We start from the raw sequence: 23,736 nt of genomic DNA, 5'->3' as shown, positions 1-23,736 counted from the left end.
CCCCGGCAATTAATAATGACAACACGAGAGCTGCGCTGACTTGAGGAGTACACTGATGACTTTAAAGAAGCGATGTCAGGACACCCAATGACTTTGATTGGCCATCTAGGATGTACCTAGACAGCTTGCCCCATTGATCGTCACAGGGATGAGGTCTAATGCACAGCATGGACCAGCACAGCGCCCTCCCATGGGACTCTACAGGAAAGCACTCTACTTGTCGATTTTTGGCATCGCATATATTCTTCTTCCTGGAGAGATGGAAGACATCTGTGTCCAGCTGGGATCCCACTCCATGTGATCTATGGAGTTTGTAGAATCCCCCAGGGGTGGCACTGTACCCACCGCAAAGCCCGTCATCCCTTTGCAAAAAGATCCAACTTGAAGACATTCTTCTTCACTTCTTAGGAGACCCTAAGCACAGTTCAGAGCAGCATCGCGTGTAGAAGAAGAAACCTCCTTGATCTGGCTGCTGCAGGCAGACATCCTAGCTGTGAGATCACCAGTGTTATAAATATCTCAAGCAGTGCCAGTGTGCAGGTTGGGTCTCTTACTAGAACTGAGCCATGCCTACCATCTCTGCACGCACACATCAAGCCTCTGGCTCAGTGCAAGATAGCCATTGACTCACCAACTGGCTGCTGCTGCTGCTGCAGGAGCCACCGGGGCAGCAAAATGCTCTTGGGATACCCCTCATTGGAAGAATGAGCTTTCCTTCCTTCTATTTTGTCATATTATTTTTACTAGCCACCACCAACCTCTGGACCTCAGAATCAGCAGCAGCAGCCCCCAAGCAGAAGAAAATTAAAGGACAGCTTGCCAAGGGCTCCAGCAACGTCAAGAGAACCATCCCATCCTCCTCTGCAACCTCTTCTTCCTCCCTATCTCCAGCAAGTTTCCTGGCATCAGAGCCCAGAACTTCCCTGTGGAGCACAGCAGGGCGAAGGACTGGCAGCTTGTATTGCAGAGTAGGCATTGGCTTTCACCTCCAGATCCACCCTGATGGCAAAGTCAATGGTTCCCATGAAGCTAATCATTTAAGTAAGTTGTTTGTTTGCTGGCATGCTACACACCAAATGCTTACATAACCACTTTGTTTCCCATTGTAAGTGTATTTTAGTAAGACATAATTGATCCATACCATCCTCTATCTACCGGATTGCCTTTGGCAGCGCTACTCACTCTCTACAAGAGCATGAGAGCATGATCGTTCTAAAGATACATTAAACCTTAACGGTATAATAAATTAAGCTGATATTATATATACATATATATATATATATATATATATATATATATATATATATATATATAGAGACAGAGAGAGAGAGAGAGAGAGAGAGAGAGAGAGAGAGAGAGAGATTGATATGGATTGCCCTTACAACAGTCAATCTAAAAATAAAGTAATACAAAAAGCGAAATAATACTAAAAATTATATATATATATATATATATATATATATATATATATATATATATATATATCACTTTATTTTTAATATTATTGTAGTTTTTTTTTGTATTATTATCTTAATTTTAAGTTGACTGTATTGTAAGGGCAATCCATATCAATCTATATATATATATATATTTCTAAAAGTACATTAACAATATTCAGTATATCAGGAGGGCTGAATGAATATATATATATATATATATATATATAATTATTATTATGATTATTTTTGGTCTTTCTTTTTATCATTATTATTATTATTATTATTTTTAAGTTGACTGTGTTGTAAAAGCAATCCATTGCCATCTATATTCTGTATAGACCATCATTCCTATTTTTAGACTGTGAACAAAATAAAAAAAGACTTTGTGAAGTTCAGAAAAGTTTCCTTTCCTATCCTGACGCCGGAAGGCATAAGGCATTTCCATAATCCAGAGACCTACCCTGAAGGGAACATATCATACAGTCTTCTCGCTTTGCTCTATAGCAGACACAAGTTTTAAAAGCGTGTGATGAATTATTTAAGCTCGGTTTCCTTATCGTCCTGATGAGACAAGTGCAGACAAGGCACTTTATATACTTGATTGCACTACAGGGGTCCTTTCCTTTATGGTCTATCCGATCTAAACTCATTGGCCATTTCCTTTACTTTCTCAGTTATGTATTTATTGTGACATTTGTATTATTGGCAGTTCTTTTAATATCCTTTTGTGTGTTTTGGTTATGCTATGTTTTAAAGACTTTCATAAAAATCATTTCACTGTCTGCTGTAAGGTACTAGGTATAAAGGTAGTGGGGTGATTTAATAAAGGAGGGGGTATTCATTTAGCACTAAGCTTATTATATAAAGTAAAGCTGTGTTCACGCTGAGTAGGCAATTTTGTGATTGGAAAAGGAAAACGGGGATAACAGGATTTTAGCTGGCACATGGTTGGACGACTGAAGTGAAGGCAGCTTCACCACATTTACTAGTGAACATTCACTTTGCAAAGTTACCAGTCTCTTTTCATTTGGGTAAATCAGTCCCAATAAGTAAACATCCTGCATTTAGATTGGTGAATAAAAAAAAGTTATGCGTACTTGTACAAAGAAAGATTCCGGGTAGTAAAAGTAAAAAATAAATAAATAAATAAATAAATAAATAAAACAGCTTCAAGTTCACTGTGGTAAGTTACCAGCCTCTTCTTCTTTAGGTAAATCAGCCCCCAAAAGTAGGCATTATACACTTAGATTAGTGAAGAAAGAGAAGATCCTTACTTTAATTGTTCAAGAAAAAACGATTTAGTTAATTTCCCTGCACATGATTGGATACTAAGAAAAACAACTTCAAGTTCACTTTGGTAAGTTACCAGCCTCTTCTCCTTTAAGTAAATTAGCCCCCAAGAAGTAGACATTCTTCATTTAGATTAGCGAAGGAAGAAAATATGCTCAATTTAATTGTTCAAGCAAAAACTATTTTTTAAATTTCCCAGCACATAATTGGGTACTAAAGTTAAAAAAAAAAAAAAAAAAAAAATAGTTCACTTTGTAAAAAGTGAAAATTCCCTTCTTATTTTGAAAATCATTACTTTTATTACCCTGGACCTATGCTTCTCCACTTTATGAAAGCATGAACCCCTTTATATAGCCACTTTGGTAAGGAGATATTCCCATTTTAGTAAGGGAAAATACATTTTTGCTAATTCATTTTTATTACCCCCAGACCTATGTTTCCCCAATGTATTTAAGCATGGACCCTGTTTAAGACCCAAGCTACTCTCCTACTACTTAATATGCTGTGTGTGTATAATATATATATATATATATATATATGTATATATATATATATATATATATATATATATATATACACATACACTCCCTATGGTGTGTATCTATCTATCTATCTATCTATCTATCTATCTATCTATCTATCTATCTATCTATCTATCTATCTATCTATCTATCTATCTATCTATCTGTCTATCTGTCTGTCTATATATCTGTCTGTCTATATATCTGTCTGTCTATATATATGTCTGTCTGTCTGTCTGTCTTTGTCTGTCTCTGTCTGTCTGTCTGTCTATATATCTGTCTATCTGTCTGTCTATATATCTGTCTATCTGTCTGTCTATCTATCTATCTGTCTATCTATCTATCTATCTATCTATCTATCTATCTATCTATCTATCTATCTATCTATCTATCTATCTATCTATCTATCTATCTATCTATCTATCTATCTATCTATCTATCTATCTATCTATCTATCTATCTATCTATCGTTCTGTCTGTCTATATATCTGTCTATCTATCCATCTGTCTATCTATCCATCAGTCTATCTATCCGTCTGTCTGTCTGTCTATCTTGCCTGCACTTCCTAATTATGTATAACTATTTTCAAAATAAAACTTTCTGTGGTTAAATAGTTGAAATGCTGTTCTATCAGATGATAAAAGTGTAGATTCCTTCATTTCATTAAACATAGGTACCCCTGGGGTACAGGTAGTAGTTGTGCTGTACAGCTGGGTGTCTGTACTACTTACAGGCTTTAGCAGTAAATGATTGCACTGTATCCTTTTAAGCCACTGTAACCTTGTAACAAGATTTCTCTGCACTTCAATCTAAGTTATTCCTATGTGATGGATTCTGCATAATATTAGGAATCAGGCTGTGAAATGCAATGTTTGAGAATGGACTAGCTGCCTTTGAAAATGCTGTTTTAGTCAGTTAAGATATGTAAGGATTCTCTGGTTGTCAGCACGATCTGAAATGAGTTTTGCTACAGAGCTGAGGATTAAGTGCACGCTAGAAAGGGCAAGCTCTCCTTTATAAGTTTATTTCAAGGCTTCCTAAGAAAGTCATAAAAATGTCAAACGACTTGCCATAGTCACTTGTAGGCGATGTGTCTGAATTTATTATTGCTGCTTGATTCTCGATAAGGAGACAGATAGGGCAGATTAGACAGAGTAACTGCAGCTCTCCAATGTAATTATTAACCTTCTCCAAAGGAAAACACTCATCAGTCAATATGTTACAGCAAACACGATTGCCTAGACATAAAGATGAAATAAAGCCTATAGCCTACCCATAAATTGGGAAGTACCATTAGGAATAAACCTGAGTGTTCTAAAAATGCATGTTATCAATAAAATAAAATTGCTTTATTGTATTTAATTCTATAAAGTATCTTATTAAATCACCCTTGTCACTAGTTTAATTCTCTCCAGACTTCAAATAAGTTTAATGAAAATATAAGTAATTAAAAATCAGAGGTGTAAACAGAAATAGGACTATAGGACTGCCTTTAACCACTTAACAGTCCCTGAACGATTACCCCCTAATGACCAGGCCATTTTTTGCAATTCGACACTGCGTTGCTTTAACTGACAATTGCATAGTCGTGGGACGCCGTACGTACCCAAATACAATTGATGTCCTTTTTTTCCCCCCCACAAATGGAGCTTTATTTTGGTGGCATTTGATCACCTCTGCGGTTTTTAGATTTTGCGCTATAAACAAAAAAAGAGCGACAATTTTGAAAACAAGACAATATTGTTTTACTTTCTGCTATAAAACATTTCCAATAAAAAAAAAATGTTTTTTTTTTTTATCAGTTTAGGCCAATTTGTATTCTGATACATATTTTTGGTAAAAAAATAAAATCCCAAAAAGCATATAATAATTGGTTTGAGCAAAAGTTATAGCATTTACAAACTACAGGATAGATTTATAGACTTTTTATTAATTTTTTTTTATTATTATTAGCAATGGCGGCGATCAGCGATTTTTATCAGGACTACGACATTGTGGCGGACAAATCTGACACTAAGTGACACTTTTTGGGGACCAGTGGCACCAATACAGTGATCAGTGCTAAGTAATATGCACTGTTACTGTATAAATGACACAGGAAAAGGGTTATCACTAGGGGCAATCAAAGGGTTAAAGGTGTTCCCTAGATGTGCTTACTAACTGTGGGGGGTGGATTGAACAGAGGCAGAGAGAGATCTGTGATTCAGCTTAGCTGAATCACATGATCTTTCCCTGCATCTCTGACAGGAGAGCCATCTTGCATTGTTTACATTCCAGGCGGCTCTCCTGTCAGTTTTGCCGAAGATCGCTGGAGGCCGGCGACCATCGAGCCTGCTCCTCCCGGGGTCTGCCTCCCGCTGTGCGCACCACCAAAGCCGCATGCACATAATCACATAGATCTACATGATTATATGCACCCGAGCTGCCCTGCTACTTGAAAGCTGAGCCAGGCCAAATAAAAAGTCGCCACCAAAAAAAAAAAAAAAAAAGGTCACACACTCTAATATTTAGTTGGCTTTGATTATGGCACGCATTCGCTGTGGCATTTTTTCGATAAGCTTTTGTAATGTCACAAGGTTTATTTCCGTCCAGTGTTGCATTCCATTTTCACCAAGATCTTGTACTGATGATGGGAAAGTCTGACCACTGCACAAAGCCTTACCCAGCACATCCCAAAGATTCTCAATGGGGTTAAGTTCTGGACTCTGTGGTGGCCAATCAATGTGTATATATGTATATATATATATATATATATAGTTATATATCTATATATAACTATATATATATATATAAATATATAGATATAGATATATATATTCATATTCTCAGGGCTTATCTATGTAATTGTGCTTATAGTTAGTATAGTTAATTGGTGCATGTAGTGTTTAGCCATTGAAGCCCCAGAAGTTTTACCCCCCCCCCCCTCATGACCAGGTGACTTTTTGCGATACGGCACTGCATTATTTGGAACTGACAATTGCGTGGGTGTGCGACACTGTATCCAAATAAAATGTATGTCCTTTTTTCTCCACAAATAGAGCTTTCTTTTGGTGGTATTTGATCACCTCTGCGGTTTTTATTTTTTGCGCTGTAAAAAAAAAAAAAGGCCGACAAATTTTGAAAGAAAAAAAAAAAACAATATTTTTTTACTTTATGCTATAAAACATACCCAATAAAAAAAATGTAAAAAATCTAATTTATTCATCAATTTAGTCCAATATGTATTCTGCTACACGTTTTTGGTAAAACAAATCCCAATTGGTGTGTATTGATTGGTTTGCGCAAAAGTTATATCGTCTACAAACTATGGGATATTTTTATGGAATTTTTATTTATTTATTTACGTATTTCACTAGTAATGGCGGCGATCAGTGAATTTTAGCAGAACTGCAACGTTGTGGGGGACAAATTGGACACCTAACTGACACTTGACACTTTTTTGGGGACCAGTAATACTAATACAGTGATCATGGCTAAAAATATGCACTCTCACTGTATTAATGACACTGGCAGGGAAGAGGTTAACATCAGGGGCGATCAAAGGGTTAAGTTTGCTCCTAGGAAGTGCTTTTTAACTGTGTGGTGGCTTAACTGGAGGAAGACAGTGATCCGTGTTTCTGTTTAGCAGAAACACAAGATCTCCATTTTCCTTTCTGACAGAACGGCGGTCTGCCTTGTTAACATAGGCAGACCGCCGTTCTGCCTCTCCTGTGAACAATCGGTGGGTCCCGGCAGACATCACGCTCATTGGCTCCCGCTGTGTCCAAACACAGCGGGAGCGGGTCGCTGGCGGCACAGACGCATGCTCCTGACCTTGTGCATGAAATCCCATACAGGTATGTGATTTCCCACAGGAGGGCCGCCCTGCTGCAGTATATCTGCGTGTGGCAGTCCATAAGTGGTTAAATTGCATTATTGTATATATAAAAGCCTTGGTTAAATTTACACACTTATATGTTCTTGGCCCTACATAAAAAGTAAGTACACTATGTAATGGGACTAATTTATTACACTATTTACTGTCTGATCTAGTTTAACCGCTTGCCGACCGCCCGCTGCAGATATACTGCAGCATGCTGGCTATGCTGCGCAAACCAACTTATGGGTACATCAGTCCACGGGACCGGCTTCACCGATTGCCGCCGGGCACCCGCGATTATTGCTCCCCACTAAGAGAGAACGACGGTCTACTGTTGTAAACACAGCAGACTGTTGTTGTCTACGAAATGATCACAGACCGCAAGTACCTCCCCCATACAGTTAGGAAACACTCCCCTAGGCTCACATTTAACCCTTTGATCACCCCTGGGTTAACCCCTTCCCTGCCAGTGTCATTATTACAGTAATAGTGTATAGTTTAGCACTGATTACTGTAGTAATGTCTCTGGTCCCCCCAAAAGTGTAAAAAATGTCAGCTAGGGGTCCGATAAGTCCACCGCACTGTCGCAGCCCCACTAAAAATCGCAGATCGCCACCATTACTAGTAAAAAATAAAATGAAAATTACATAAATCTTTCCCCTAGTTTGTAGACACGATAACTTTTGCGCAAACCAATCAAAATACACTTATTGCGATTTTTACCAAAAATATGTAGCAGAAAACAAATTGGCCTAAAAGGATGAAAAAATACCACCAAAGAAAGCTCTATTTGTGGGGAGTAAAGGACATCAACTATATTTAGGTACAGCGTCACACGAACGCGCAAATGTCTGTTTAAGTAACGCAGTGCCGAATCTCAAAAAATGGCCTGGTCATTAAGGGGGCAAATCCTTCCGATCCAGAAGTGGTTAAACTCACAGTCAGGTAATTAAAAATAGTTAGGTAACCTACCTGCTCCTGGCCTTTCATTTGAAGTCAATGGGCTTTATTATTGAGTTGTTTAATAAATAAATGTAATGTTACCATTTCACATTACAAAGTGTAGCCATGTGCAATGCTTATCTGCAGTGTCCAGGATCCAGAACTTCAACTGTCTCTATAGCCCTCTGTAAATGTACAAGATTTAGCTCAGTGCTACGGAAACCATTGCATTTTCACTGCTAATCACTCAGCAATGGCAACATGAATTTCAAATTCTAGAAGTGAGATCTACAGTACCTTACCATTTTCCGCAACAATTTAATCTATATAAAATGCATTGTTATTGGGTTTTTATAGTACATAACAATATCCAATGGGTGTTAAACTCACCCTGATTGCCATTGCTGTTCAGTTTTATCTACTTTATTATAATTTTTCATCACACTGCTTTTGGAAAATTGGCCTTTACATTTATAACACTTCTCAGATGGTTAGGATTTTATATTGTATTGGCACTGTCTGTAGTAAGAATTTCAATCCAACCTTGAGTGACTAAAGTGTGTCAAATACCTATATCAACTATATTATATTTCTCCTTATCCCTCTAGTAATGCATTTAAGGAAGTTAGGCTGCTGCTTTGTGTGTTACTTTATATTTTACTCTGGCTTTTAATTTATTGCTGTAGTGGTTCTTTATAGGTAGATGTAGACTTTTCATGTAAGGAAACTTTTCATTGGTGGAGCAAGATCCCAATGTTGTATAGTGGATTTCACTTTTTTACCAATCGTTTTTTAATGTTCAAGTTTACCTAATAAGTAGATTCAAAAATCTACTACTATTACTACTACTACAACTACTACTACTATTACTAATACTATTACTACTACTATTACTAATACTATTACTACTACTACTACTACTTATACTAATACTACTACTGCTATTACTACTACTAATACTATTATTACTACTTCTACTACTACTGCTACTACTACTACTACTACTATTACTACTACTTATACTACTACTGCTACTTCTACTACTACTACTACTATTACTACTACTACTAATACTACTGCTACTACTACTATTACACTACTACTACTATTACTACTACTACAACTACTATTACTACTACTACTACTACTACTACTACTACTATTACTACAACTACTATTACTAATACTATTACTACTACTACTACTACTACTACTACTACTACTACTACTACTACTACTACTATTACTACTACTGCTGCTACTACTACTAATACTACTACTACAACTACCACTATTACTATTACTAATACTAATACTACTACTACACTACTACTATTACTACTACTGCTACTACTACTAATACTACTACTACTACTACTACTATTGCTACTACTACTAATACTACTACTTATACTACTGCTGCTATTACTACTACCACTACTAATACTACTACTACTACTATTACTACTACTACTACTACTACCCACTACTACTACTATTACTTCTACTACTACTATTACTACTACTACCCACTACTATTACTACTAGTACTTATACCACTACTGCTACTACTAATACTATTAAATGAGTATAAGCTGTACACTGAGTAAAATAAACAATCTTTACCACTTGCCAACCAGCCGCCGCAGCTATACAGCGGCAGGTTGGCAGGTTCTCGTGAAATCGCCATACTTGCTCACTCGCCAGCAGGGAAGCTGATCCACACTCACTGCGAAGAGAGAACTGTTGTTCTCTCTGGTATCAACACAGAGCTCCTGTGTTCCTGCTATTTAGGAGCACAGGTCTCTGTGTTGATATTACAAGCCCATCACAGTTAGAAAACACTCCCTCTAGGTTCACATTTAACCCTTTGATCACCCCTGGGTTAACCCCTTCCCTGCCAGTGTCATTATTACAGTAACAGTGCATATTTATAGCACTGATTACTGTAGTAATGTCACTGGTCACCCCAAAAGTGTCAGTTAGGGGTCCAATCTGTCCACCCTAATGTTGCAGTCCCACTAGAAATCGCTGATCGCTGCCATTACTAGTAAAAAAATAAATAAATAAATAAAAATGACACAAGTCTTTCCACTAGTTTGTAGACGTGATAACTTTTGCGCAAACCAACCAAAATACGCTTATTGGGATTTTTTTTTTTTTTTACCAAAAATATGTAGCAGAATACCAATTGGTCTAAAATGATGAAAACATTTGATTTTTAATTTTTCTTTTTTTTAAATGTTATATAGCAGATTTTTTGGGAATGTTATATAGCAGAAAGTGAAAAATATTGCTTTGTTTTCAGAATTGTCGCTCTTTTTTTTGTTTATAGCGCAAAAAAATTGTGCCACCAAAAGAAAGCTCTATTTGTGAGAAAAAAAGGACATCAATTTTATTAGGGTACAGCATCGCACGACCGCGCAATTTTCAGTTAAAATAACGCAGTACCAAATCACAAAAAATGGCCTGATCATTAAGGGGGAAAATCTTCCGGTCCAGAAGTGGGTAAAATTAGTTTAATAACCTCCCTGGTGGTATGATTGTTTCGGATTTTAGGTGCTGAAAGCGGTACTACTATTTTGCATGTAATTCTTAAGAATAAGCAGCCCAAACCAACTATTTACATATGATTTATTTTTTTATTGTGTGTTCTTCTTTATAACATCTCGGGTATGATAAATTTTGAAACACAAAATCATAAATTATAATATAATAAATAACTATAAATAAGTTAAAGTATGTATGTGTATATATATATATATATATATATATATATATATATATATATATATATATATATATATATATATATATATATAATATATATATATATATTATATATATTATATTATATATATATATATATATGTGTGCGTGTGTATATATATATATATATATATATATATATATATATATATATATATATATATATACACATAAAAAGTACAGTAAAACTGCAGGAAAGGGCACTGGGGGCAAACTAATGTGAATTTATTTTATTTTGTAATATATCAGTGTGTTTGTGTATTTTACTATTTGAATTTGTCGCCGGTTCCACCCCCTTGCGAGCGTCATGTCGCAGGAGACGGAAGCCGGGGCTCAGAGCATCGGGCGGAAGATCCGGCCGCCCGTCACTGCCGGGATACATCGCTGGATTCCAGGGACAAGGTGAATACCCTCTCTTCCAGAATCCAGCGATCTCCCTAGCAGTACCCCGAGTGTGGCTCGGGCTTACCGCTAATGGCTCTGAAATTTCACCCGGGGCCACACTCGGGAATACCGCTAAGGAGGTTAAATAAAGTGAATATGTTTTTTGTTTTTTTTTCCCTTAAACTATTTTTATTGAGAATAAAGTAAGGTAACAGAGAGTTATCGCAACATAATAGAGATTACAAGTAAAACCGCCCCACGGCGGAACAAAACATAAACACAGATAACAAAACAGTAGCTATGTAACGATCGTATTAGGATACAAGGAAACTAGCAGTGGATAGTGAAATGGAAGGTCTACGGGGGTTGCCAGTAGACACCAGGTAACTATCAGTTCTTAGGGGACGTGCTAACAGAGTTTCTGTAGACCAATACCTGGCATAGACATTCACCTGAGTGATTTTCCAACTGTTGTAACGTCAGATAGAAAAACAAAAACCCCCAAAAAGTGGAAAAACCCAAAGGGTTGAAGCGTAGTGAGAGAGGGAAAGGAAAGCCAGAAAAGGGGGGGGGGGAGCACAGCAGCTCCAGGTGGAAGTATATTTAGGCATAAAGTGAATATGTTTTTACTTTAAATGCTCAATCAGGTGCACAGGTAATAAAAAACAAAAAAAAAAACAGGATCTTTGCTTGTACATGATTGGGCGATTAAAGTGGACACAGCTTTACCTTATTCACTAAGATAAAGTGGTTGTAAACCCTTATATATACCCAGTGACGTGACTGGTCTCATGTGATATGCAGAGATCAAACAAATCCTCCTACGTAAGTTGTACCTATTTATGTGCAGTCTTCTCTACTCTACATTCATTCAAAGCCCCGAATTATAAAGCTTGTCTGAGCGTTCAGAAAAAAGGGCAAGGAGAGCTGAAATTACACTCTGCAGATCTCAGGGAGAGAGCTCTGGGAACTGATTGGAAAGGGAAACCCCCTCCTTCACACAGCACACAAGAACAGAGCTGAGGCTGTCAATCAGCTGGAGATAGTAAAATCCACAGAAAAGGAACACAGGCGCATGGTAAGGATAAAATGGATATGAATTTGAAGCCTGTATAAACCAACAGCTGCTCCTTTAAAACTCCTGGGATGAGGAGTAAAAGTAATGGTCAGCAGAGGGAAAAGGGAGCTCTTCAAGTTAAGGCTTGAGATAAATTTTGCGAAAATGTATCGGAAATCACAAATGTGTGTCATTCCACATCAATGCAGTTAATGACCGATCAGCTGGAGATCCCTCCCCTGTCAGCGTTTTTCTCTTGGTGTCAGGAAAACTTGTCAGAAGAGATTCACGGTGATAACAGAGGAATGGAGCAGCAGAGAGAAATGACACTTAGTGCTTATAATTGAGACATGTACACACTATAGAAGGATATGCTTTGTTCATATTTTATGCCTGAGGTTGAAAACTATTTTAGGGGAACATTTCCTTTGCAAAATGAGCATGCTTTTTATTATTTTTTTTTTAAAAAGACACTCCAACATGCCACAAAAAAAAAACGGTGAGGAGTTGTATCACTGACGTGACGTTGTACCAAGACAGCTGGGATACTGATGCGGCATTGGGCTGCATAGAAATATACTGTACAAAACAGTATTAACCTTAACCTAAAAAATAACCAACATGTAAATAGTAGAAATATATTTTGCTTTCTTTCTCTTTTTTTTTTTTTTTTTTACACATGTATTGCTGAGCGATCAGCAGTAGAAAAAAAATCATCCATTAAAAAAAAAAAAAAAAAATCATCCATTTACCACTTGCCGACCGCTCACATTGAGCGTACTGCGGCAAAGTGGTTCGTTATCGTCCACCGACGTAGGTCTACGTCGCTGGACTCCTCCCCTTGTGGGCGGCGCGCGCACGCCGCCGGAGGCTTGCTCCCGCTGTATTCAGTCACAGCGGGAGTCGGGCCAGGGGAAGAGCGGCAGTGATCACCGCCGCTCTTCCCGATCATCGGGGATCGAGTGAGGAGATAAACAAAGTGGGCGGATCTCCTAAGTGACAGGCAGGGTCAGATAGCATGATTCAGCATAGCTGAACCTGCGATCTGTGCCTGTGTCACACAGTTCCCTCCCCCCACACACGTCAGTAAGCACCAGGCATACATTAACCCCTTGATCACAAATAAAAGTTAACCCCTTCCCTGCCAGTGTCATTTTTACAGCAACAGTGCATATTTATAGCACTGATTACTGTAGTAATGTCACTGGTATCCCCAAAAGTGTCAAAAATGTCAATCAAGGGTCCGATCTGTCCGCCACAAGGTCGCAGTCCCGCAAATAAAATTGCAGATCGCCGCCATTACTAGTTTAAAAAAATAAAAAATAAAAATTACATAAATTTTCCGTAGTTAGTAGCTGTGATAACTTTTGCGCAAACCAATCAAAATACGCTTATTGTGATTTTTTTTACAAAAAATATGTAGCAGAAAACAAATTGGCCTAAAATGTTAACAAAATGAGTTTTTTTACATTATTTTGGGGGAATTTCATATAAAAAAATTTGAAAAATATTGTTATTTTTTCAAAATTGTCGCTCTTTTTTTGTTTATAGCGCAAAAAGTAAAAATCGCACAGGTGATCGAATACCACCAAAAGAAATCTCTATTTGTGGGGAAAAAAAGGACATAAATTTAATTTGGGTACATATCGTACGACCGCGCAATTGTCCGTTAAAGTTACACAGTGCAGAATCGCAAAATATGGCCTGGTCAGGAATGGGGTCTTAAAGCGGTTAAAAATGCGGTCATTGAGAATTTTTTTGTCAAAGACATGTAGCTAAATACATGTTGGCCTAAATATATGACAAAAATTGAATATATTGGATATTTTTTAACTGTCAAAGTAGAAAAATATTGTTATTTTTTCAAAATTGTCGCTTTTTTTTATTTTTATCGCAAAAAAAGAAAAGCGCAGAGGTAATCAAATACCACCAAAAGAAAGCTCTGTTTGTGGGGAAAAAAGGACCTAAATTTCGTTTGGGTACGGCGTTGCATGACCGCGCAATTGTTGGTTAAAGTCGCACAGTGCCGAATCGCAAAAAGTGGCCTGGACTTAAAGCAGGAAAATCCTCCGGTCCTAAAGTGGTTAATTAAAAAAAAAAAAAAAAAAAAACATCCATTAAAAAAAAAAGTCATCCATCTTGGCCCTTTTTTTTAAAATCTCAATTTTTTTTTTTTTTTGCTGAAAGCCACTTAGAAATTGCCCTATTATCAAAGATCTGAGCACTGCAACTAACTACTAAGAGTGAATATTGTAATGTGTATATGCATTTGTCTTAAAGCATTGATATTTTTTTTAAAGAAAACAATTCAGGCATTCATTTGAGGGACACAGAATGCATTTCCGACAGAACTGTAGAGGGAAAAGTAGGCACAGCTGCTAAGCAGTTAAATTTCTGCATAGATTGCACTGCAAACTAATTATAAGCCTCCATGAGCAAGCAGAAGTCATATGGTCATGCCCATCTGCCTACACAACTTACATGTTATGAAAAAAAACAAATGAAACTTTACACAGATAAAAAAAAAACAATCACTTATCATGGAAAAGTAAGTAGTTATTAAGATCTGGGCTTTGTATTATGTATGTGTTCTAGGCACTGAACTGTCACTTCAGCTGTAGTTTAGATACCACATGCATCTAAGAAAAGGAGACAATTTGCAAACCACTACATAAGTCTTTGAGCAACATTTTTAAAATGATAGTTTTATTTTAAGAAAAAAAGTTACCTGTTTTTCAGTAGTATTATACCTTTGACACAGTAGTATAATTAGCTACACAGAGAGGTACCTCTTGCTGCATGCAGTTTGGTCGCGTGTGATAAAAACCAAGCCGCTTCTTGTGGGGGGTCGCAGCAAAGAAAAAAATCTGGAGAATGCCGATTGTGAACTTAACAGGTGCATTTCACAAAACGTACTTTTATTGCTTGGCCACACATCAAGCATTGTCTTGAGAAAGAAGACTGTATTCAAAAGTTACTGCTCAAAAAAAAAAAAAAAAAGAAGTGGATTAGCATAGTCTTTAAGGCACTCAGTGAAAAAGTTTGCCAAAAATTAGTACCTGGAAGTCAAAGAAAGAGTCACTGTTATTTTAGTAAGATTATAACATAATTTGCAATTACAAGATTAACAAAAAAGAATAAATCAGTTAAAGTGTTACTAAACCCACAACAGTAAAATCAGTCTATATGTGCAGTAAAGCATGCTTGGTATACTCACTGTGGAAGCCCTGGGGTAACCTTCTGCATTGTGTATAAAGGTTGTATGATACTGTCTCTCATTAACCTCTTCTTCTTTAACCACTTTAAGACCGGAAGGATTTGCCTCCTTCCTGACCAGGCCCTATTTTGCGATTCGGCACTGCATTACTTTAACGGACAATTGTGGATCGTGCAATGCTGTACCCAAATAATATGTATGTCTTTTTTTTCCCACAAATCGAGCTTTCTTTTGGTGGTATTTGATCACCTGTGCGATTTTTATTTTTTGCGTAATAAACAAAAAAAAGAGTGACAATTTTGAAAAAAAAAAAAAAAACAATATTTTTCACATACTGCTATATGACATTCTCAAAAAAAAAAAAAATTAAAAATCAAATTTTTAACATTTTAGGCCAATTTGTTTTATGCTACATGTTTTTGGTAAAAAAAAATCGCAATAAGCGTATTTTGATTGGTTTGCAAAAAAGTTATTGTGTCTACTAACTACGGGAAAGATTTATGTCATTTTTATTGTTTTTTTTTTTTACTAGTAATAGCAGGTGATCTGTGATTGTTTGCAGGACAGCGACATTGTGGTGGACAGATAGGACCCCTAACTGACACTTTTGACAGGGGTACCAGTGACATTACTAAAGTAATCAGTGCTAAAAATATGCACTGTTACTGTAATAATGCCATTGGCAGGGAAGGGGTTAACCCTGTGGGTGATCAAGGGGTTAAATGTGAGCCTAGGGGAGTGATTCCAACTTTGGGGGGTGTGGCTTATGAAATGAGCATGGAGACATGTGATCCTATATAGAAGGATCACAGGGGCTCTATGATCATTTCAGGGAGAAGAACGGTCGGCTGTGTTTACAACAGCTGACCATTCTTCTCTCTCAGTGGGGAGCTTTGCGGGTGTCAGGCAGCAATCAGAGCAGCCTGACCCGCGCAGCGGCTTCCCCGCTGTAGAGTGGGGGCGGGAGCGCGCCGCCGGCGGGCGCGCTCGCCCCCTAGCTTCCTGTGCGCAACCGACGTAGGTCTACATCGGTTTGCGCAGGAGAGCCACCCTGCTGCAGTAAAAAGGCGGCGGGTGGTCGGGAAGTGGTTAACTGACTCCAATCCATCTCGTGATAAAACAGAGCATTAGGAGTCAGGCTGCACATGCTCAGTTTGGTGTGTATTGCTGGATAGTTTTTCTTTTTTCTTTGGAGAGTGCATGTGATCAGCACAGGGCCAATCAGCATTGACAGAGGATCAGGGGAGAATGAAAACTCCACCTACAGGCTTTACTAGGAACTGATGCAAGTCACAAGACTGCTATATACTGCTATTGCTAATGAGAAAAGGTATTTAGCCATTTATATTTACTAAAATAATTACATTTGCATTAAGATTAAAATCTGGGCTTTGTATTATGTATGTGTTCTAGGCACTGAACTGTCACTTCAGTTGTAGTTTAGATACCACATGCATCTAAGAAAATGAGACAATTTGAAAACCACTACATATGTTTTTGAGCAATACTTTTTTTAATTTCTTGAGGCAGTGCATGTGATCAGCACAGGGCCAATCAGCACTGAGAGAGGATCAGGGAATAATGAAATCTCCACCTACAAGCTTTACTAGGAACTGATGCAAGTCACAAGGCTGCTTTATACTGCTAATGAGAAAAGGTATTTAGCAGTTTATATTTAGTAAAATAATTGGCATTTCCATGTTCTGTGTACTGTGGGAGACCAGATATAGTGAATGCAGGTTCTGGGTTTAGTAACACTTTAAACTTGTAAAACATCCTATTCAGTTTAAAATAGAAATGAAAGGCAAAACATTTGTATATAAATGTAAAAAGAAACCCATTTAAATACCTTTTTTCCCTTTTTTATAAGTGCTCACATTCCCTCTGTTGTCAGCTGCATAAGAGCTGGGGGAGGAGAAGCAGCAGCACACCGAGCTATGCAGCGGGGGCATGCCACAACAAGTCTGATCATTGGAGGAGAGTACACTGAGTTCCCAGCATAGCTAGTGAACTGACCACAATGTGTTCTCTTGCTTAGTATGGTCAGTTTTTTAAAGGAAAGCAAAAAAAAAGCAATGCCCACCAAAAGGCCCCCACATCCATTATATTATATAAATATAAAATTTAGAAAATATTATATATACTGTTATCTTCTTCCATAACTCACCACCGGACCAGTTCACCAAACACCCACTGTCTGTCCTCAGTCCGCCTGTCACTCCTGTGTTTGCCGCTGTCACCACCCTAGAAGATCCAGCCTGTCCTGCGTAAGATGGAGTGCGCTGATGTCTAAAGTCATTGCACACACCACGATTACGTGAGGGATGTGCCCCGGAGGAGACGCTCCACCTCCTCATACTCATCAGTTTGCACTACAGGAGTAGATGTAGAGTAGATGCAGTATGAGATGATACACAAAACTTCTGGGGAAAAAAAATCTTGGGAGTCAATTTTCTGCCCCTTCACCAAGTGCTGCCTGGGTCAAATGGACCCAGTGAGGCCCATGGTAGGGCCGGCCCTGACTGGCAGGAACATAAGGGATTTCAAACAAAGCAAGCAATACAAAGAGAACAGGATACTTTCTCAAATAAGTAGATGGTACAGAAGCTACATATTAGGAATATGTGATATATATATATATATATTAGGAATAACACTTTAAAAGCCAACACAAATGTTTTTACTCAGATATAAGCTACACTTTCCATGCCATGGCAGCAATAAACGGACTGCCTTAAATAACAATGCAGGAGATTGAGTTTTTGTCTAAATGTGGAAGAATGCCCTCAGAGTTTGCAAGTGCTGCAGTGGCATCTGGGCCTGAGGATGATGGGCCCACTTTGCAACCCATTGGGAACCACTAAAAAAGTCTAGAGTCTCCATACTCCGTATCCATATGGGCATACCTCCCAACTTTTTGAGATGGGAACAAGGGACACCTATTAGCAAAAAGTAAGTGGGCAAAGAACCACCCTGCCACGCCCCATTACAAAAGAATTCTCAAAAAAAAAAAAAAAAAGATTTGTTAAACCCAAAAGTACTTTTTTCACCACTACTATTCCTTTATACTGGCTTTTGAAATTTACCAATTCTGCAATTTAGAAATTAGATGAAAGGTTTCGCACTGCAATAAAAAGTGTATTTTTTTATACAACTATATAGATCAGACCAAAATGACAGCCAAATGAGGAGGAAAGAGGGACAGAGGGATTTTGTTTCAAATCAAGGACAGTCCCTCGAAATCAAGGACAGTTGGGAGCTATGTGTGTGTACAGATTTCTAGTGATCCCTGTTAAACACTAGTCAAAGCATATATAGCCAGCACACCATAGATTTTCAAAAATGCAAACGAAAACATATTAACCTTAATACATTACAGAAGTAGATTACAATTTTTTTGGCCATGCAGGAATGTGATGAAGGGGTCCTGCGTGGCCCCAAATTTTGCAATTTACTGCTATGCTGTGATTGCTTTTTTAACATTTTTGGACTTTATTTTACCTGACATTGGTTCCCAGCCGGCAGTGGCACCCATTTGCTACAAGCCATTTTCAGGAACATGTGTGATAGGAATATTCTATCTGTGATATGCCAGGGCATTCAGATATATGGGAATATATGGGAACAATATGGTGAGCCTAGTATGAGCCTACACACAATGATGACATACGGGGATGTCATGGAATGCACCAGGAAGTCAGGCATTACTTTGTCATAAAGATCTGCCTTCTTTTGCTTCTTATTGTAAAGAAGCAGCGAGAAGTGGCTTACAACTGTCTTAAATAGCTGACAAATGTAAAAAAAGTGAAAGTCACCTGACAATCACTTTGGTAACAAAGGTACAAAACACTCCCAATTATGCATGGGTTAAGGAAAGAAGTCATCAAAGCAGGAATGCTCCCAATTTTTACCTAACTTTGTTGTGTACTTCTGGTCCAGGGTTTTCAAATTGCTATGGCTACATTGGCCAAAAGATTCAAAATATTAGGAATTTTTTTTTTGATAACCTGAAAATAGCGGCACACTATTCACAATGCAGCTCACATAGCTTCAGTGGAGGAGCCTCCAGGGCTTAATTGTCACAAGGACAGGAAATGGAAGAAAATATTCAATAGGGGCATAGGGGGAAAAAATCACTCTTTTAAAGTAGAACTGTAGACAAACTTTTTTTTATTTTAGATTGCGTAAAAAAACTGTCAGTTTTGGGGTTTTTTTTGTTTGTTTTTTTGCCATCTGTGTCCCATTGGGGAGATTTACCTTCACTTCCTGTCCCATAGCCAAGACCTTGCTAAAAACATAGCTAAAGATCAGTAGTCGGCGCGAGTGGTCACATGATTGCTGATCTTTCCCAACCCCCAGGCATTCTGAACAATTTAAAGAGAGAAAGGAGTTAAAGTTGAACTAAAGGCATTTTCATTTTGGATAGAGTAAGGGAAAATTATAAACCTCGTTAGGTTTTAGTCTTGCCATCTGTTTTTCATTAGCGAGATTTCTCTTCACTTCTTATCCCATTGCCATAACTGCAGGGGAGGACTGGGCCAGGGGGCAGAGGGGCAATTGCCCCCTAGGCCACTCTGATGCCCTGTAAAGAGGCTGCACCGATTCTGCCACAGACATGCCTAAATGATTCCTGGTGAAGAGAAGTAAAAAGTCCCCACTGCTGACCTACTGAGTGCTGGATGAAGGCAAGGACAGAGCGCATGCCTCCCCCCAGCATGGATGGTGTAAACTGTGTTTAAGCAGAGGCCAGTTCTATGCCCCACTGGAGACTTTCCCCCACCAGGCAGCCCCAACCAAGCTGTCCCAGCTTCCCCCAACTGCCCCCTGCTGGCCAGGTAGGGAACCCGGATTCGGCTGGTGAGTAGAGAGTATCTGGAGTGGAGCTTTAGCCTGGAATGGGGGTCAGGAGGAGGCCGGGAAGAGGGAGAGTGGGAGCAGGGCCGGGTCGCTGCACCATGGGCCTCTGGTTTGTACTTGCCCCCTGGGCCAAAATCTGCCAGTCAGCCCCTGCATAACAGGAAGTGAGAGGGAATTCATCCAAATTGAGGGAATCCCTGGTAGTCACCAGTGTCACCAGAACTAGTGTCTCCATTGGAAGATCTGCTGCCTATTCCTGTTCTGGGGTCAACCCAAAATGTTGGATGTTCCTTCACTTTCACTTTCAGTGATAACAATACAATACAAATAGCTTACAAAAACCTGACAAGTGTTCTTAATGCTAATGGAGTGAAAACCTGACAAGTGTTCTTAATTTCTCCCCACTTTATCCAAAACTAGAAAAAAGTTTTGCCTTTAGGTATACATAAAGTTCAAATTAGTTTTATTATTTATAAATAAAATGTATATATGATATCTATAATATATACTCATAGTGTAATATACAGTATATAATATATACAAAGATATGCATGCAACAAAGAATTTTTTGGTAAACCATATTTGCATTTTGGTGTGCTGAACACAGGTACATTGTGGTGCACTGAACATGTATTGCAACACACTACAGTTCACAAATATGTTAACAAACTACAAACTACAAACCTCAGCCTGTGTTTTTACTGTCAGACAGCTAGTCTATATGGTCATTGTCTAAATTCCCATAGGAATTGTGGCAGCAGTAACATTTCAATTAATGAATGATGCTATTGTTTAATTTGCACTTTTATAATAAGGAAACATTATCCGTGTGTTCTAAAATGGATTTAATTATCCACAGACATGTTTTTGTAATGATACTTAGTTCTCGTGGGTTGCATAAGCCATAAGGAGGTAATTAAAACTGTACTGGGTTTGCATTATTGTATAATAATAATCTAAATAAATATCATAGGTAGGTTGATTAATTTTACTATGATGACAAGATGATTGCTTTTTATTTCAGTTATTTTTTTTTTCTTTAATTTTCTTTGTCTTTAGTCACAGTCCTGTATACTTACATGAAAAGAGAAATGCAGGGCTTGGCGTTCTTCAATGACACACAGGGCTGTATTTACAATAAAAGCACTTGTAACCAAGCTCCTAGGGCAGTAGGGTTGGATGGTTGGCGCCAAGCTTAAAAGCTTACAGATTGCAATGACTTTGTTTCTCATTTTGTTTCCATCTACTGTCCACCTCTGGACATAAGTGGCCAAATTCAGCAAGAGTTCTCTAGGAAGATGACGCAGGGTGTGTTGGGGGGTCTGTAAAATAGTTCTATACTTATTGTAAAAGAAGTTTATAGAAAATAAATGGATATATAGGAAGTCAAATTAAGTTTTAGTTTCCCCTTTAGGCATAGCCTGATATAGAGATTAGATATTTAAAATTACATATAAGTTTCAATAGTTCAGGAGGAAGGGTTGATAAATAATGGTGTAAGTTTGGATGTTGGACTTTTAGAAAATGTCTGCTGCATAAGATTTCCATAATAATGGAAGTGGTGGTTGTCTTTGTGCTTGGCTTTCCTGCTTCTCTCAGCCTAGAAATTAGCACTTTTTCACCCTAACCCCAGGAACATACAAAATGCGTACAGAGTCCACAGAGGCCAAGGAACTGGCTCTCTATAACCTGAACTGGAAAGAAGGTTATTTTCAAAATTTTCATTATGTTACTTGCCTTATGGTTGACTTTAACTTGAAGAATAAAGAGACTTTCAGAAATAATTTTTATGAACTTTTCCTCCATGTGTTATTCTTCACACTAATGACCATTATATTTGGTCTACTACATCTGATAAGAGGCATATGCTGATTGTTGGTGTTCGGTGGTGGATCTCAACATTCACTCCCATTGTACTTCTTGGATATTTCAAGTTGCTTTTATATATTTATTGGACTTTTCTATATAAGTGTATTATACATTTTGGAAAAATCTCTATTCACTCTTAATTTGTTTTTGGATATACAAATTTATGTGGCAATATATGAATTTGCATAATTATAGATCTTTTTGCACATTGCACTTTATATGTCTTTTGATGTTTGAGTGCTGCTTTTTATTTTTGAAATTATTGTTCAGGGCTGGCATCACAGTTGGATAAGTGGCTGCTTGTTTATTACTTATTTATAACTTTTTTGACCTAGCGCAGATTTTCTGAGATTTACCATCTACATTGCCGGGAGGGAGCCCACTCCCTTATCAGTCTAGCTGGTAAGCGTTCTGGGAAATTTTTTGTTTGTTTGTAATATACTAATATACTATGCCCCTTCAACGCGTACCTTACTGTAAGGGCTAGTTGTAGATTTGGGTAGTTGCCACTTATCTGCACTTACCGGTCAAGTTATGCATGGGAATGCATTGGATGCTTTTAGCTGCCATCGTGCTCTTTTGCTGGGCGTCCAGTGTTTCCCTGCACCTTCAAGGAGAATTGGGGTCCCTTAAAGCAAACCTGCCCTAAATGTATCCACTGCTATATGTGCTCCAACATGGAGACCCCCAGAACTATAGAGTTAGGACCACAGAGGACTTGACAAGGCACTGTGGGTTTCACATATATTTGTAAGTGTGTGCAACTAAACCCTTTGTCTTTGACATGATCTGTTAGACAGGACTGATTTGTTTTTTGCAGGCTAGTGGATTAGTTTTCTGGGATTCTTTTTGTTTGTAATGTGCTAAGCCCCTTCCATGTGTACCCTACTGTAAAGGCTAGTTATAAATTGGGGTGGTTGCCATTTTTCTGCACAACTTGTTGGTTAAGCAATTCAATGCACAGAAACAAAGAACAAAAAATAATCTATCTGTGTAACGCCCCTCAGTAGGCTACTAGTATTAGGTAAATTTTGTTTTCGGCCCCCCCTGTGTTTTGCTGGTGCAAGCCCAGCTAATTTTTCCCTGCATCCCACTGAACGCTGGGATATAGTGAATGAAAGAGCTTTGACCCTGGCCTGCATATTCATGTCTCTTTAGCTAATTTCTGGTCAGGAGAGTGAGTGCCCAGCAGGGGGCTGAGAGGGGGCCTAAAGAGTCTGAGACCTGGAATAGCTGTCTATTGTTTCAAGGGGAGTAAGACCCAGCCTTAGGACTAAGGCATCCCTGGGAGACTACCTGCAGCTTCAAAAATTCTTAATGGTGTTCCAGCTCCTGCTTGGGCTCGGGGACCTCTGGCCTGGCCTCCTGAAATAATGCAGAAAGCTCATCTAAGGATCCAGGACACAGAGAAGAAGTACAGTAAGTACTGATTGGTCCTGCAGGTGGCAACACTGAATACAGGGTGCAGTAAGTACCTGCCATGTGGAGTCCAGAGACTTTTCTTTACCCTATTTGGGAGAGCTTAAAACAG

General features: G+C 38.2%; 1 protein-coding gene across 1 annotated transcript in view; it reads left to right on the top strand.

Annotated features, from left to right (window-relative positions):
* The first annotated feature begins 230 nt into the window (after nt 1-230).
* FGF5 (fibroblast growth factor 5) overlaps nt 231-23,736 on the top strand; it is a 132,766-nt gene continuing 109,260 nt past the window's right edge. Inside the window, exon 1 of the mRNA XM_082257783.1 lies at nt 231-1,041. Coding sequence (XP_082113909.1) covers nt 705-1,041 — 337 coding nt within the window. The 5' untranslated portion in view covers nt 231-704. The remainder of the gene's footprint in view (nt 1,042-23,736) is intronic.

This window comes from Pelophylax lessonae (genome assembly GCF_965119305.1).
Source record: "Pelophylax lessonae genome assembly, chromosome: 1".
NCBI lineage: Eukaryota > Metazoa > Chordata > Amphibia > Anura > Ranidae > Pelophylax > Pelophylax lessonae.
Note: the sequence above shows the minus strand (reverse complement) of the source record. Positions and strands in the feature narration are given on the sequence as shown.